Source organism: Caretta caretta, chromosome 3, assembly GCF_965140235.1.
Source record: "Caretta caretta isolate rCarCar2 chromosome 3, rCarCar1.hap1, whole genome shotgun sequence".
NCBI classification, from domain to species: Eukaryota; Metazoa; Chordata; order Testudines; family Cheloniidae; genus Caretta; species Caretta caretta.
Window position 1 is genome coordinate 181,998,192 of NC_134208.1, and position 18,123 is coordinate 182,016,314.

An 18,123-nucleotide genomic window follows, 5' to 3' on the forward strand; every position below is an offset into this window, starting at 1 on the left:
AGATTTGTCCCCTTGACTAGAATGAGAGATTTGGCTGTGTTGGCTGTTCTAAATTTTTCACAGCATATTGTAAAACCAAAAATAGCTAGTTAAATCTCTTTAAAATATTCTGCTTTATAAGCCATTAAGAAAAATTTAAATTGTAAAAACAGGGGAAAATATAGATAGAATTCCTATCACAGAAGTTTTTAATTATTTACTAACTAAAGACCTATGAGAAGACTTTCTGATTAAGTAAGTAGAACTTGCTTCACAAAGAGCTGCAAAAGACTCTTTACAGTTTCTTCACTGAGGAAATGGAATTATTTTGTTTTATATCATGTAAATTGTGTTGAATAGAAGAAACACTGCTTCCCTGGTGCTTATGTTTTCCCCTTCGGATGGTAGCTATGGAGCACTTGCATGTTGTGTTGATGCCTTGCATGATGAAGACATGCAATGGCAAGTTCCAGTCTGCATGCTGCTTAATGAATGTTTTCCTTTTCTCTCCTTCCCTGTTATGTGCTTTCAGAAGACAACTATGTGGAAGGTGGGTGCTTTCTACCTTATTTTCCTAAGCTCTTATTTTTCCTTGTGCTTAGTGTTTTTCCCTTGTGCTTAGTATTATAATGGTATGCATATTATTAAACACGGTAAGTTGCATTTTTTTCCTCATGCAGATTTTCAGGTTGACTGATTCAGTGTGATTTTTTTCCATATAGAACATAAAACAAATCCAAATTCCTGATTTATTATACTGTGTAAATCCAGAATAACTCCACTAAACAATGGAGTTACTCAGGATTTATACCTATGTGACTGAGATCCAAAGTGTGAATTGCTCACCAAATTCACCCATCAGGTTTACAGAAATCTTGAGTGTTCTGTATGAAAAATGATACAAGATAATGTTTGTCTGATCAATGTGGAACATAATTCCTCCTCATCATAAATAATTTAATGCATGTTAAAGATATATTTTAATTACTTAGGAACAGAGAAAGCTCTTTTCTTTTTTATATTACAAATATCAGTTACTGTATTATCCTTTTCAGTACAATGCTTTAGAAAAGCTTGATTTGTCAAAGTTTCCAACATAAACAGCTCTGCCTTTTCACACTGGGAAAATAAGAGGTGTGTGTTTTTAATAATAATGTTGGTATTTAATAAAGTTCCCTTAAAGAAAGTAAGACACAGGGCAATGGAAACTAAAGCACAAAGGCCATCTAGCCAGAATATTGGTAAGTAAATTGGTTAGCTGGTAGAAATGTGTACAGTGTGTATCATAGTATTTAAAGGTACAGTATGTTAATACATTGTTTGATACCTCAGTTTTGTTGGCAGTCATTTTTGTCATCTGCATTATAAACCAATATTTTCAGGTGCTTTTTACAAACCATACCTGTAAAAAATTCTCTCTGGGCTTAATCTTTGCATACAAGGTTCATGTCCAAGGTTATTTATTTTAAAAATAGTTGGTCCATTTTTAAATTCGAGAACCAACATGACAGACATTTATTTTCTTTTAATACACTTTTCAAACTGCTTTTAAAATCAGCAATTTCTTAAGGATTCTTGGTATGCAAAGTGGCTGGTCATGTGTGGATCTGTGGCATAATGTCCCTGCAGTACATGTATGCAGTGAGCCATTGTAGTGCTCTGATCCATACAGAATCCAATGTACTGTGGCCCTCTGTATCTGTCCATGCTCTACATCAAATATATGGCAAGGTATTCAGAGATTCATCAGGTCTGGATGCTTTGGGCATTTTTGTGTAAACATATGATGCCAGTGCAAGAAACCTAACAATTCAAGAAAATATTGGATCAGGGCTTGAATCAAAGAAAGTATCTACTGAGATTGTGACAATTTATTAAAATTCATTAAAATTCATTAAAGTAACATTGGTACTGGCACCCAGACTGAGAAAAGCTTGGAAGTAGAAAAATAGGGATCCAGTTCTATAGCTGATCCATGAATGAAAGTCATTGAAGTCAATGTGAGTTCCAGATGTAGATCAGAATTATTATGTCTTGGTGACAAAGAAGTACAGTTTATCTATTCAGATTAAAGTCAGAATAACAGACTTAATCCAGACTTTTCTTAGATTATTTGATCAAAGTTGCAACCATAACTTTACTCCAACATAGCCTTGGATGTGTCTACAGACTTCTGGTTAAGGAAAAGGGGACTACACATGTAGACTTAGTTCTGTTTACATTTTTATATTATGCCTATTGCTGTGGTATCTGAGTGCCTTACAAAATTATTAGGTGTATATAAGTAGACAGACATATATTTAGTTTTAATAAGTTAAGAGACAAATTTATCCATGCTATAAACTGAAGAAATTCCATTAATATTACTGGTTTCAGAGTAGCAGCCGTGTTAGTCTGTATTCACCAAAAGAAAAGGAGGACTTGTGGCACCTTAGAGACTAACAGATTTATTTGAGCATAAGCTTTCGTGAGCTACAGCTCACTTCATCGGCATGAAGTGAACTGTAGCTCACGAAAGCTTATGCTCAAATAAATTTGTTAGTCTCTAAGGTGCCACAAGTCCTCCTTTTCTTTTTATTAATATTACTAAAGTTGTACAGAGGCTAAGTATGTTCACTGAAGATTTGTTGTGCTCTGAATTCCCTGTGGTTTGTGCTCTGCATGTAACTTACTCACTAAATTATGAAAATGTCCTTTCTTTCATATCCACTTCCCCTGACCCATTCTGCATACTTTAAATGAGTTTTTCTGGTGCCCAGCTCAAAATGAAGAGAGAAGCAACCACATAAAATGCATTCCTGGTGGACATTTTATTCCTAATTCACAAAGAAAAGGCTTTGACAATTTTGCTTGTAAACTTGTGGTGCACAAGTAATTATTCTGAAGGTATGCCTATAGGTGATGACCTGTTTGATTACCGTGTTTTATTGGACTCCATTAAAATGTTCTCTATTTTGTATTGACTACACTTTTGAAAACCTAACAGTGATTGTTGTAATCATTAGATTCACCTGTATTGAATTAACTACTCTGCAGATTGTACAAGCAATATAATAACAATACTTAGCTCTTCTATAGCCCTTTTCATTCAGAGATCTCAAAGAGCTTTACATATTGAGGTAAGTATCATTATCCCCAGTTAGCAAGTAAGTATAAGTAATTTTACTGCTTGATACAATATTCACAAATACAATAAAATGCAAATTTAACAAAATACAATCAGTTTTATTGTATTTATTTACAATCAGTTTTACAATAAAGAGGCCACAAATAGGACTGCATTTTTCCAATTTGTTAATGGCGGTACTATTTGAGCAGGGAATATTCATTTTGACGTCTACTTCTTTTTTTAATTTAAACAGCTCTGTAAGTGACCTGTTAAAATTCAGGAAAATTCTAGGATGCTTTCAATGGGCCTTTCTGTAATTTATATTTATTTAAATTACATGAGAATATTTTATTTGTCACTGACAATGAGACAACCTCTTTTGCATCATATTAGTAAGTATATTGATTCTGAGGACAGCGGTAAAGCTGTTGTGTGGGATTTGTTTGTTTGTTTTTTGTCACTAGTTGTAATATGACAAAATCTTGGCCTATTTAGATCAATTAAAGTTTTGCCATAATATTTTGTTCTGATAGAAGGTCAAGCTTGTAAAAGAATCTCCCTGTTGTTTTCCCCACAAGAAGGTATAGTATAGCAACAATGTCCTCTTCCCTCCATGTTGAATGCAGTTGTTGCAGGATCAAGAGTAAGGGATTTCTGATTATTCTTGGCAGTACAGTAGAAAAGATGAGCATGTAAACCTAGATCTGAGGTGGTCGGGAAGTGGTAGTCATATAGTGCCACATTCCAAGGGGATTCGAACAGTGAAACTTCACTGAGTGAAGTAAAGCTTCACCATAGATGTATCTACACCAGAATTTTTTGGCAAGTCTCACACAGTTGCAATATGACTGGAACAGACAGGGCACAACATGGAGGTAGAAACATGTATGCCTTATTTACCTACTACCATTGCTAACATCAACTGTGTCACAGTTGTGTAAGCAACACTTATGGGTCATATTCAGCATTCATTTACACTGATGTGAATCCATAATCACTCTGTTGATTTTAGTTTAGCCTAGTGTAAATGAGAACAGAGTATAAGAGAGGGTCAATTGTAAAGAGAGGGTCAATTCAGGTATTAGAGCCCACTAAACAGAGTTTTGCTTTAACAGATTTCACTGTGAGAAGGCTCATATATTAAAACTGGTATTTCAGGAAGACTTTCAATTTGGAAACCATTGTTCATTTAATGGGAACACTGCTTGTGATTTAAGCTGACATACCTTCAATTCTTCAAATAGTAATATGGATTTATTGTAGTCAGAAGTATCTTCTTTGAACTTCCCCAACTCCTATAATACAACTCACTTGTGCATCTAATTTTCTTTGTGAATTAGAAGTAGCAGAAACTCTCTAGGAAGTCTGTTTTCCAGTAAAAACCAGCATATTCTATTGCACACCTTCTTTGTGTGAATCAAGCTTTATAATTGCAAAAAGAAAAATAATATACTATATTTTCTAGAGTTGTTGGAGAAGAAGATTACATTATTAAAATTGGAGCTACTCTATGTGAATAATTAATACGTTTAAAAATGAGTCTCAGTAAAGCCAATGTTATGAAGAATAAATCAGTTTTAAAAATTAGATGTAAAATTTGAAATTCTTTAAATTTCAGAAAAAAATGAATATTATATACTGTCTCTATATTACTAGCTCTTTTCTTCTGTATCAAAATGTCCTTCGTGAGGCTGCATGCACCTTTTTGTTATTTGGCTAAAGAATTGAATATTATTGGCTTGGAGGCTCAAGAAATCAGACCCTGACTGAATGATTAAAGTTACAGGTCGCCTGATTGGAAATGCAGCTTGACCTGTACAAGTCTGACTGAGTGTGATCTCGGATATGTAGTTGAAGCACAACTTATTTTGCACAAATTTTAAAGATCTCAAGTCTCAAATGCTATCACTTTGATTTTGTTTTTTAAACCTTCTATTGCATATTTAATATTTAATTTGCTGCCTCTGGAACAAACTTATTCTGCCATTGTGTTTCACACAAATAAGGAGACATTCCTTGCATTGTCATCTCAGTGTCACAAAGAAGTTATTTTATTTAATTATCTAAAATGCTCATTTTTGATGAGGGGAAAAAGATCAGACCCAGCCCATTTTTCAGGTTTACACTTCTCCATGTTTTTAATGTAATTTAACAGCTAGAGGACAGAAAGTCCTCCTGGTGAAAGCATTAGAAGCAATCTGATCAAAGACATACGAAATATTTAAAGAACTGGTTGAAATCATTTTCTTATTATTTTTTCTCATTCTAACTATTACATAGAAGAAATATACAATGCAGCATTACCCAATGTTTGAATTGCAGTTCTATTACTCTTTGCCCCCAAAGCATTCCAACCAGTGGTTGAAAAATGCTCTTTGATTTTCCTCTGTGATACAGACATCCTATAGGAAACAGACGCCTGTCACAAAATATTTTTGTCACTGTGGCAATACCACCTTCCCATGCACCCTTGTTCATTGCTGACTGTGCTCTTGTTTCCCTTCAAGGTCTGGCGCACCTGATGATGGGCGACCAAGGTATGGGCTCTGTTCCTTTTCCACTCTGCTTTCATTGTTTCTTCTTGTTCTGTAGCTGCTTTGAATCCATCACTGCAAATGATGGGCAAACGCTTGAAAGCTGTCTTTGGCTGCAAATAAACACATAATTTTAGTCACAACTTTCTTCTTTCATTATATATATATTTGTTTGCTCCTTAAGCTTTGTTCCTTCTGTGCCCGCTCCCCCAATCTCACAATATAATAACTGACAAAAGTGAGAGATAAGAAGGTATTGAGAAAATTCCATGCATTTATCAGAAAATATAATTATGGGTGATTCTGTTAAAGACAAAAGAAGCACAAGAGCACTCACCAGATAGCTTCTGAAAAAAGATATTCAGTTTGTCATATTGTACCCAGTGAAGAGTCCATTTACATTAATGCATGGCTGATTGGAAACTTGCAGAAAGCACCTGCTTCTGGAATGCTGAGAATACAGTTTTGCAACATAATGAAATCAATGTTTTTCTCCTCTTTAGCCATTGTTTGTTACTTCTGTGTCACTCTTTTTTAACAAAGCATGAGTTACTTTTGTGTTCCTCTGCATGTACATGATTGGAACAAATAAACTAAATTCCCAGTATGACACTGATTGCATCTCCATTTGTCTCTAAACACTTACTTTAAGCTTTCTCTTTTCATGTTCAGATACTATTGCATTTACATATACTCATGACTCTTACTGTTGTTTCTCTCCTCTTCTTTATTCTCTCTTTGTCTGGAAATGCTTTCTTCATGGAACCATTTCATCAAATCCATAGGTAAAAGTAAAGGTATTACATGATTTTCCTTCTTTTAAATTCCATCTGTATACTTTAAATTATGTCTGAGTTTTGGAAATGTATTTAGAGGTTTTTGCACTGATAATCTAAGGTAGGTATGTTTTTACAAAATTATGTCCTGAACATCAAGGTAAGGAAAAATAGGGTTTTTTAAAAGTTTGACCTGCTTTTTGAAGTGTGCCTTTTATTTACCTTTTTTATGAGAGATTTAAAGCAATTGTACATAGCCATACTAAATTAACCTAAAATTATAGTATATGTTCAGGATGAATTAACAGTCCCCTTTTGAGGTATGAATGCTCCTGTTCTCAGTGAATAGTAGTCTACACTATTAGACAGACATAAGCACAATGTCGCCAGACACTGACAGAAAGGAGGAAATCTGTCCAGGGACAATCCATACCTTGATGTAAGTCTAAGCATGAATAGCACTGACTTCAAGAAGTCCCCGCTATGAGCTGGTCACCTGTTTATCTGTAAGATTTTTCTTATAAATATTAGCTTTGACATGCCTGAAGTGAGAATGGGACATGGAGAGATGAGGAGGAACAGACAACAAAGCAAAGTACGGTTTTATTCTTGGATTTTCTTCCCCCTTCTTTTTCTTGGTATGAGAACAGATCAAGCCAGGTATACTGTACTTCATTGCGTCACTTGGTAAGTCTGATGTAGAACATATGCAATAATATCAAGAATTTTAATGTTCTGAAGAAATACCAACTTCTGCTCCCGGTGTACTAGTTCAGACCATCGAGTATGTATTTTTTTATTTCAGTTGAGAAATTAGCCTGCACATACTAAATGCCCCTAAATTTTTTCGTATTGATCATTATAATATAGTTTTACTCTTTTTGGTGAGCATGTGTCAGGAAGTGCCTGTTCCTGGTATGTGTCCTATGCTTTGGCTTTCTGGTTGTATTTTACAGTACAAACTAGACAACACAGAAGCATGTTGAATGTGTTCGCACTTTGCGTGCCTTGGAACAAAGAGTGTACGTCTAACACAAAACTGTAATTCTAGCACCAATAGTTCTATGGTGTGCATTATAGTTCTTCACATCAGCCCGCTTTAAAAGAGTGTGCATCTGATTATACCCAGGGCACAATATTTAAAGGGTTATATGAGTTCTGGAGCTTTGAATCTTGTTTTAGGAAATGTTTCAAACCAATGGAAGAAGAAACTGTTCTTAATACTTTGCATTATAGTTTGTACTAATTACCTTGTAACTCTAGCTTCCTTGATCAGCAAATGGTAGCTGTCTTGGGCATCATCTATATCACAATACATGTTTTACAATACTGGAGCGTTTTATGTGGTCTTTGAAACATATTTTTACGAAAATCATTCCATAGACTATCCTGCACACAGCATGCATCATGCAACAAACAGCATAATGTTGTGATATATATCTATTTATGTATATATTATGCATTTAAATCATAACTGACATGCTAATACAGACAGTAGAACATTTAGCAAATCATAATGGATGATTTCTGAAAAAAAATTATGTTATTGTACCTATTTAGGCAAATTATCTATTATTTTTTTAAAATTATATTTACAAAAAATATAAAGTTAAAAGTTGCATGGAGAATAGCTAGATTTAATATCTAATGGTGTGCACTATGATACAACTAAAATATCAGAACCATCAAACCTAGTAATTATTTGCTTGACTGTGCTATTCTTTTGACATTTTGGTCTTTTATTATATTTTTTCTGTTTATGTGGGAATATTGATACTGATCTGTGTTTTGATAGTTTCACCAACATTTGTTCTCCAAATATAGTATAGTATGTAAAAATGCAAGAAAAGGGAAATAGGCATGTTTAAACATTCATGAGATACAGTAGTGAGTAAGTAGCTGTATACATTGGGCCAGATGAGGTAAATTGGCATAGTTCAATTGACTTTTGTTGAAGCTACACTAATTTACACAAGTTGAAGTTTGGGCCTTGAAACATCAAATGTTTAAAACTGCTATGACAAAACACTTTACAATATAACAAACTTCATCCTAATAATCTGATGGAGCTTTTCATTGGGAAATTCCTTTGGCCCTATTTAACTCTCCCATTATAATTTGTATTGACTTTAGTGATAGCTGCTGGCAATGATTGCAGACTTCTTTGTGCTAACATCAAGACCCAGCCCTCTCATATTTTAATTAAATATTCTGCTTTAAAGGTCAATTGGAAATGCAAGCCAAAATATATCTTTTACAAACTATGCAAAGATATTCACTCAAAAGTACCTGATTGAGGAAGCTCAGGCCTACTTAGCCACCATTTTAGGACCTTAACTTGTGTTTCTTGTACACACTCAGTTAGTTTTATCGTATGGGACTGGGCAAACAAAAATCAAAATAGTTTGAAATTAACACCTTAAAAGAAGAAATAAATATTTCCAAGTGTTTCCACTGACCAAGTAATGTCTGAGATGATGGCCCAAATTTTGCTCTCCTATATAAGCATAACTCCCAAGAGGGGACTGCAAGATCAGACCTGAAATGGATTTTAAACAATTAAAACACAGTGGTTAAGATTTTTAAAGCAGACTAGGTTATTTAGTGACAGACCTCCCATTGAAATTTAATTGGAAAAGTGTGAGTAAGTCTCCTACTCAGCTTTGAAAGTCTCCACCAGTATTCTTTGCAAAATTATAAATATTCTCAAAGCAGTCACTGCCCTTCAGAGAAAGAAGGAGAACTTTGATGCAGGTCATTGCATTTAGATAAATGTCAGTACTCAAGGCCACATATCTTGATCCATTTACACAGCTGGTTGACACCACCAGGAACTGCATACAGATCAAGGGCCATTTAATCTAGAAACTTTGAGGAAATATAAACCTCCTTTTTTTTCTTTCTTACTTTTTTCTGTGTGTGTGTGTGTGTGTGTAAATGCTGTGTCAAAACCTAGCAGGAGCTGAGAACTTGCAACTGGTATTGAAGAGAGTTGGTGTTGGCTTATTTACTTTAATGAGCATTGCAGATGTTCACTCAGCTCTTTTTAGGATTTCATACATTGTGGCTAACCAAAGTGTATACAAGTGTTTGTACATTTAAAATGTATCTAACTGAATTATTATATGGTTTACACTAATATAAATAAGATAAGATGTCAACTAGGTTTGAAATATAAAATATTTCCAGTTTTTGGTGATAAATCCTAATATAGTCTAGATCAGTGGTCACCACCTGGTCAATCGATAACTCCCAGTCGATTGCGATCTCTGGTGGTGCAGCTTGGCTGCCAGTAAGGCAGTCTCCATGCCTGCCCAAACCCCACGCTGCTGCCGGAAACAGTCAGCATGGCCCCAGGGGTGGGGAGGCGGGCAGGGGTCTCCCTCCTTTCACTGCTCCTGCCTGCAAGCACTGCCCCTGGAGCTCCCATTGGCTGGCAATGGGAAGCTGTGGCCAATGGGAGCTGTGGGCACGGTGCTTGCAGAGAGGGGCAGTGCACAGAGCCATGTGCCCCCCACCCCACCCCCAGGGGCCACAGGGGTGCGTTAGTCTCTTCTGGGAGTGGCGTGGGTCCAGGGTCGGCAGGGAGGAGCAGCCATGCTGCATACTGACCGGGAGCTGCCAGAGGTAAGTGTTGCCCAGTGGGAGGCCGCACCCCAACACCCAGCCCTGAGCCCCCTCCCAGAGCCAGCACCCTGTACCCCCTCCTGCACCCCAACACTCTGCCCCAGCCCAGAGCCCCCTCCTGCACCCAAACTCCCTCCCAGAGCTTGCACCCTTTACCCCCTCCTGCACCCCAACCCCTGCCCCGGCTCATCCTAGAGCCCCCTCCCACACTGCAAACCCCTCAGCCCCAATCCAAAGTCAGCACCTCTTCCCAAACCCCTACCCCAGTGAATGAGGGTGCAGGAGAGTGAGCGACGGAGAGAGGGAGGGATGGAGTGAGTGGGGCGGGGCTTTGGGGAAGGTGTGCGGCATCGGGAAAGGGGCGGGATAGATCCTGGGATGCCCTTAAATTCAAAAAGTGTTCTTGGAATTAAAAAGGTTGGAGCCCACTTGTCTATATTGCGTATTTTATCATTTTTTTCTGAAATTTTGTCTTATCTTCTTTCGGTGAGACTTCCCGCATACATAGTTGATCAAGGCTTATTTTGTGTATTCCTACAAGCTATTTTGCCTGTGAACATAAATTAATGTTTCATTTTTCACAAGGAATGAAATGGTCATAACTTTTAGTTATTGAAAGGAGCCACAAAGTGGTATTTACAATGTAGTTACCACAACAAAATAAATTACTTCTGTGACCTATATTAATATTACTATTCTCATAACCTATAATATGGATTTCTTATCTATATTTTGTTTTATATAAATATTCTACTCTTGACTGTGTATTTTATTTAGACTAAAATACTATGTTCCTGCTCCTGTTCTATTAGATTATGGGTTTAATACAGCTTTAAATCATGTATATTAGTACGGCTGTCGATTCATCGCAGTTAACTCATGTGATTAATCACAGTTTTAATCACACTGTTAAACAATAGAATACCAATTGAAATGTATTAAATATTTTGGATGTTTTTCTACATTTTCAGATATATTGATTTCTATTACAACCCAGAATGTGAAGTGTACAGTACTCACTTCATATTATTTTTATTACAAATATTTGCACTATAAAATGATAAACAAAAGAAATGGTATTTTTAATTCACCTTGTACAAGTACCATAGTGCAATCTCTTTATTGTGAAAGTGCAGGAGGAGGCATGGGGTGCTGGCTTCAGGAGGGGGCTCAGGGCTGGGAGTTGTGCGTGCAGCTTCCCACTGGGCAGCACTTACCTCCAGCAGCTCCTGGGAGGGCACCAGGCAGTGGTCACCAACTGGTTGATCGGTGGTACAGCGTGGCTGCCGCTAAGGGAGGCTACCTGCCTACCCTGGCCCCACGCCACTCCTGGAAGGGGTCAACTTGCCCCTGCAGCTCCTGGGAGGGCACGTGGCTCTGCGCGCTGCCCCTCTCTGCAAGCACCGTCCCCGCTCCCATTGGCCACAGCTTCCCGTTCCCGGACAATGGAAACTGCGGGGGTGGTGCTTGCAGGCAGGAGCAGTGCGCAGAGGGAAATCCCCCCTCCCTGGGCTGCGGGGCCATGCTGGCCACTTCCAGGAGCAGTGTGGGGCCGAGTCAGGCAGGGAGCTTCCCTTAGCGGCAGCCACACTGTACCACCGATCAACCGGTTGGTGACCACTGCTTTAGAGCCTACAAGTCCACTCAGTCCTACTTCTTGTTCAGCCAATCACCAAGAGAAACATTTATGGGAGATAATGCTGACCACTTCTTATTTACAATGTCACCTGAAAGTGAGAACAGATGTTTGCATGGCACTTTTGTAGCCAGCATTGCAAGATATTTACATGCCAGATCTGCTAAACCAGTGGTCACCAACTGATCTCTGGTGGTGCAGTGTAGCTGCTGCTAAGGCATGCTCTCTGCCTGCCCCAGCCCCACACCACTCCCAGAAGTGGCCAGTGCAGCCCCAGGAGTGGGAGGGGGCCAGGGGTCTCCCTCTGCTCACTGCTCCTGCCGAGAAGCCCTGCCCCCACAGCTCCAATTGGCCAGGAATGGGGAGCTGTGGCCAATGGAAGCTGCAGGGGTGGTGCTTGCAGAGAGGGGCAGTGCGTGGAGCCACATGCCACCCCCAAGGGGCCACAGGGACACGTTGGCCCCTTCTGGGATCTGCATGGAGCCAGGGTAGGCAGGGTAGGCCACACTATGCCACCAACCGGGAACTGTCAGAGGTAAGTGCTGCCTGGTGGGAGGCTGCACCCCAACCCCTAGCACTGAGCCCCCTCCCAGAGCCAGCACCCCATACTCCCTCCTGCACCCCAAGCCCCATCCCAAAGCTCAGCCCAGAACCCCGTCCCACACTGCAAACCCCTTGGTCCCAGCCCAGAGCCCGCACCCCCTCCTAAACCCCAGACCCCTACCCCAGCTCTGTGAAAGTGAGTGTGGGTGGGAGAGAGCGGGGGGGGGGGTGGAGTGAGCAGGGCAGGGATTTGGGGAAGGGGTGGGGCCTTGGGGAAGGGGCAGGGTAGATCCTGTGTTTCCCTTAAGTTCAAAAAGTGACCTTGACTGTAAAAAGGTTGGAGACCACCGTGCTAAACATTCATGCTTTGGCCACCATTCCAGAGAACATGCTTCCGTGCTGATGACACTCATTAAAATAATGTGTAAATTTAATTTTTGACTGAACCCCTTGCAGAGAGAATTGTATGTCTTCTGCTCTGTGTTTTACCTGCATTCTGCCATATATTTCATATTGTAGCAGTCATGGATGATGACTCAGCATGTTGTTTATTTTAAGAACACTTTCACAGCAGATTTGACAAAACACAAAGAAGGTACCAATGTGAGATTTCTAAAGATAGCTACAGCACCCTACCTAAGATTTAAGAATCTGAAGTGCCTTCCAAAATCTGATCGGAATGTGGATCATGCTTTCAGACGTCTTAAAACAGCAACACTCCAATGCAGAAAGTACAGAACCCAAACCATCAAAAAAGAAAATCAACTTTCTGCTGGTGGCATCTGACTCAGAGGATGAAAATGAACATGTGTTGCTCTGCACTGCTTTGGATGGTTTTCGAGCAGAACCCATCATCAGCATTGACGCATGTCCTCTGGAATGGTGGTTGAAGCATGAAGGTTCACATGAATCTTTAGTGTATCTGGCAGATAAATATCTTGCAACGCCGGCTATAACAATGCAATGCGAACACCTGTTCTTACTTTCAGGTGATATTGTAAACAAGAAATGAGCAGCATTATCTCCTGAAAATGTAAACAAATTTGTTTGAGTGATTAGCTGAACACAAAGTAGGAATGAGTGAACTTGTAGGCTTTAAAGTTTTACATTGTTTTATTTTTGAACGCAGTTATTTTTGTACATAATTCTACATTTGTAAATTCAACTTTCATGATAAAGATATTGCAGTGCAGTACTTGTATTAAGTGAATTGAAAGATACTATTTATTTTATCTTTACAGTGCAAATATTTATAATAAAAATAAATATAAAAGTGAGAACTGTACACTTTGTATTTTGTGTTGTAACTGAAATCAATATATTTGAAAATGTGGAAAACATCCAAAATATTTGTATAAATCGTATTCTATTATTGTTTAACAGCACGATTAAAGTGCGATTAATCACGATTAATTTTTAATCACACATTTAATCATGTTAATTTTTAAATTGCTTGTCGGCCTTATATATTAGCCATTCAAGTCCATTAGAAACTAATATATGATATCTAGCTAAGCAATAGCTGTTTCTACAAAGCCTAATAGTGCCGCTGACACTTTATTAGATTACAGCTTTTTGATGTGGTTGGCACAATGCATGTAAATGCAGAGAAAAGACTTCAGAGCATCTGTTTGTGTCTACTTCCTAAATATTGTCATCTAAATTCTGCATTGAACAATACCATACACAACCCGTATAACGTAAATAGGATTCTGTTGGGTGTATGTCAGTGCAAAATTTGGCCATCATTTCAGGCTAACTGGAGAATACAGTATAATAATCATGAGGGCAAAAAGCCCATGGAGAATTTAAATACTTCAAAAAAGTCCTCAAATAAATGTCAGTATTGTATGGTTTACTGAATTCTATTAATTGCTATTGGTAAATTGACATTTTTATTCCTGCTGAATAGTATTTTACTGCACAGTTACCTCCACTGAAATCAGTTGGTGAAATCTTAGTTCAGTTGAAGTCAATAGTAAAACTCTGTTTGGCTTTAGTGGGGACAGAGGTTCACTGGTAGAGTAAGTTCCTACCCAATATGATTAAGGGTATTAGAATATTGTCCTGTGTGGTTATCCTGCATTTCCTTTAATGAGATTCAGCATACTTGGGTGTGAAATCCTGGCCCCAGTGAAGTAAATGTGGGTTTTGCCATTCAATTCAGCTAAGATTTCACTCTGGGTGTGCTTCCCTAAGTTTTTCCTTTGTCTCCAAAAGAGACAGAGAGAAATTTTGGCCTCTTACTGCCAAGATATTGTTAGCCTTCTCTAGGTCTTGGAAAGCCTACTTTTTAAATCTGCTAGCGACACTATCTTGTCCAAGTGTGTTGAAAGATAAACTATTGTTAAACTTTACTGGACTCAGTGAAGATGCATTACTTTAAGAATTTCATACAGAGTGGGATTTTCAATGTTTGAGAATGTAAACAATTAAAAGTTTTGTAAAGTGATATGATAGGAAAACTGTAATGTACGCTCAACTACTGAACTTCATGATTGTCTCTATTTACAAGGAAGAATAAATCACTGAAGTTTTAAAATTTCTCAAAGTTCTTAAACATGTAACAGGACACAACTATTTTGACAGACTTAAACATAAATAGGACCTAAACATCATGGAAGTTTTAAAACTGTTCTAAGTTAATTCTCTTAAAAATATTTAACATTACTGAACTTAAAAAAAATAAATAAAAAATAAGGAACTTAATGTAAAACATCTGAAAATATGTGCATTCCATATGCGTGCCAAAGTGGAACAAAGCCTTAATTTGTTCCTCCATGGGAAGTACCAGCAAAATATCAGTTTCCATTGAGAGAGATTCACAGTTATGGATAGACTATAGTGAAACAGTGACAGGTATTTCTAAATTGTTTTATTTGGAAAAAAAGATAGTTATGGGTGTGATCTAGAAAACATTTCAGAAAAAAGTTGGATGTATTCAAGATTTAAGCTTCTTGAATGAACAAAGAACAAACATTTCAGAGTGAGTTAAGCAGGCCAAGCAAACAGTGTCTCAAAACCACATCAAAGCTCTTTCAGTTACAGGCGAAAAAGTAGATTGGGATTTAGTGAAATCAGGAAAGAGAAAAACTATCAGGGTGGAGAGCATGAAAACCTTTCTGTGCAGTTAGGCAACAAAGAAGAATTTTAAAGCAGCAAAGCTAGGGTTTTTATGCACCTTTACATAATTTGCTTTTGTAATTTATGTAGATTTATGTAATTTAACAAGAGTTGGAAGGTACATCAGATACAAAATAGCAACCCTAGGGTTGGCATATGCTTTTCATACTTACTTTACCTCTTCTTCCAGCATTTGACACAAACATTGAGCCAAATGGATTCTTCGTGTAACTCCAATCTCTTCAATAGAATAGCAGTAGGATTAAATCTAGCCCATTGGGTATACAAAAGCAGCAAGATGAACTGAAGCCAACAGATGTGAGGTCATATTTGGATTTCAATTACACTAGTGTAAACCAGATGTAACTCATCTGAAGTCAGTGGATTTATTTTTGATCTCACTTACACTGGTGAAACTCAATTCACTTTGATGTTAACGAGATCAGAATCCAGCTCAGTGGAGTTACACCGGTGTGAAACTAGCTGAACTGAAAAGAGAACTAGGGCCAAGGTAGTTGCTGTAGGGGTGGGATTTTTAAAAATGCTCAGGACTGGCCTAATTCTGATGCCATTAAAATCAATGGTAAAAGTCCCATTGTCTTCCCTGGCAAAAGAGGCAGGCCATGTTGAGTGATTTTGCAAATCCCAACCTAAATTTACACTGGTGTAACTGAAATCAGAATGTGGGCCCAGGCTCTGTAAGTACATACTTACATGGAGAATGGATCTTAAACAAAATTAGAAAAAGATATTTAAATAGTGTGGATAGGGTCAGATAATTTCAAACAAAAATAGGTGCGTGCAACATTTATAACATACTCTGTAACTGTACTGCACTGACTTTTGAGATGAATGGAGCTAGCATGCTAAGTCGCCAAAGACAAAACTGTAGATAAGGGGTGGGGTTGTCTGTTTTTTGTTTTATTTTTTACTGGCAACAAATTAGTTCCCTTTAAAATACCTCGTGGTGCTGAGTGTAGTAATAAGGTCTCACTTCTCACATCAAAGTCTTCCACCTCAACATCAGCCCTAACGATTTGAGGTCATATTTTGATGTCTTCTGTTTCCACTGCCATGATCCCCTCAACAGCTTTATTCCTCTGGAACAAAGACATGGTGTCATAATGAAGGCAGGCTAATGGGCGCAGAAGACAGAACTGTTGCAGGAGCTTCACCGGGACCATGGAACTCACTACATTCAGAATTTCTAACTTCACTCCCTTCAGAAGTAAAAGCAAAACTCACACATTTGATGTATGTTTCCCTCTAGGTTCTCCGCACTCACTAAAAATGACCAAAATATTTTTTCTACAGATTGGGAAAAGCGAGAGAGATAGATGGGGCCTAACTCTTTTTGAGTTCATTTTTTCCATTAAAGACAACAGAGTTACATGATGGGGAAAATGGTGGAAAAGTGTGGAGTATCAGCCCTGTTATTGATCCTTCTCCCACCACAGCCAGCTTTATGCTGATGTAACTACCTTGATTTCAGTTCAGTTGCACTTGATTTACACCACTATAAGTAAGAGAAGAATCAGGGTTATGTTTTATACTACTTTGCCATTGACACTCATTTATACCAGTTTTCTGATCATCATGTATTTGACATTTAATTTACAGCACTGCCTGTGTCACTGGTGAATTTTACAGAGAGTCTTCTATAGGTGTTGCCTCTTCCTTTCTCCAGGATTTTGTCCATAAGAAGCAGAAATACCTAGACCCAATTCTCTGATCTGCTCTGGCTTCTTGTGACAGCCAGCCAGTGCATCTGGCAATCCAGTGAAGGTGGAGCCCTCATGTTTCTCCTACATCAAAGGAATCTCCAGTTAGAGTGAGGCCACCCTAGCAATCTTTGGGCCCCACCATAGGTGCATGTCCTCACAACCTAATGATCTTTGGCTGCTGTGACTCCTGGCAGCTGGTCATAGATTAGAGTAGCCTATTTATGGTGAGGCAAGCCTCATATCAGGGGAATCCAAGACTGGCAAAAAGCCATTTTTATCTCATCCATCTGGGCAGTCACTGAACACTCCTCAGACAAAGCAGGGAATGGGGGATAATGGCCCCCATTGTTTTAATATATCAGCACCTCTCAGGTATTTACATTTACAAATACTCTACTTATTTGCACCTTCATTGGACTAGTGGAAAACTGGTAAGGCTATATATCTCCACTGGGAATGGCTCAGGTAGTATCTCAAAGTTGCCATACAAGTACCTGGATAATTACCGCCAAAGGGTAAAACTGCAGACTAGTATAAAACAAGTGTGAGAGTACAAGATCCCCATCCCACCCCTACATTTATATTTAACGTAATCTACCTAATCTCCAACACTCCCAGGACTAAATTCAACCCATGCCTCCCATATGGCTTTTACTTAACAGTGATGTGAACTTGGAGTAACTTCACATTGCTGTGAGACCATGAATTCCAATGGGAGTTGAGCCTGCTTCAATCATGAGCTGAATTTGATCCTTTTACTGGATGTTCCATCACTGGAGTTCTCTGTCATGGATTATGTGGATTGAATTTTGCCCGTGATATCTATGTGCAGCTTTGTGAGAAAATTTTTCTTCAGAAGAGAATTACAGAAAGTATGAAAGGGTGCAGTCTTTGGGGGAGGAAAGGGGGTATTATTATTTCAAAGTAAACCTGGGAATTGGCAAGTTTCTTTGACTTCCAGGACATGTTCTGCATATCTATAGAACAGGGGTTCTCAAACTGGGGGTTGGGACCCCTCGGGGATTGCGAGGTTATTACATAGGTGGTTGCGAGTTCTCAGCCAACACCCCAA

At 38.4% G+C, this 18,123-nt stretch overlaps 1 protein-coding gene across 32 annotated transcripts in view; it reads left to right on the forward strand.

Annotated features, from left to right (window-relative positions):
• NRXN1 (neurexin 1) overlaps positions 1-18,123 on the forward strand; it is a 1,247,341-nt gene that overhangs the window by 103,990 nt on the left and 1,125,228 nt on the right. For 17 of the 32 annotated variants that reach the window (XM_075127156.1, XM_075127160.1, XM_075127172.1 and 14 more), the window contains exons 3-5: positions 512-529; positions 5,596-5,625; positions 6,408-6,419. The exons of 5 other annotated variants lie outside the window; for them this stretch is intronic. In XM_075127156.1, the coding sequence (XP_074983257.1) occupies positions 512-529; positions 5,596-5,625; positions 6,408-6,419 (60 nt within the window). The remainder of the gene's footprint in view (positions 1-511; positions 530-5,595; positions 5,626-6,407; positions 6,420-18,123) is intronic. 10 more of the 32 variants (XM_048842889.2, XM_048842898.2, XM_048842900.2 and 7 more) reach the window with 5 other exon arrangements.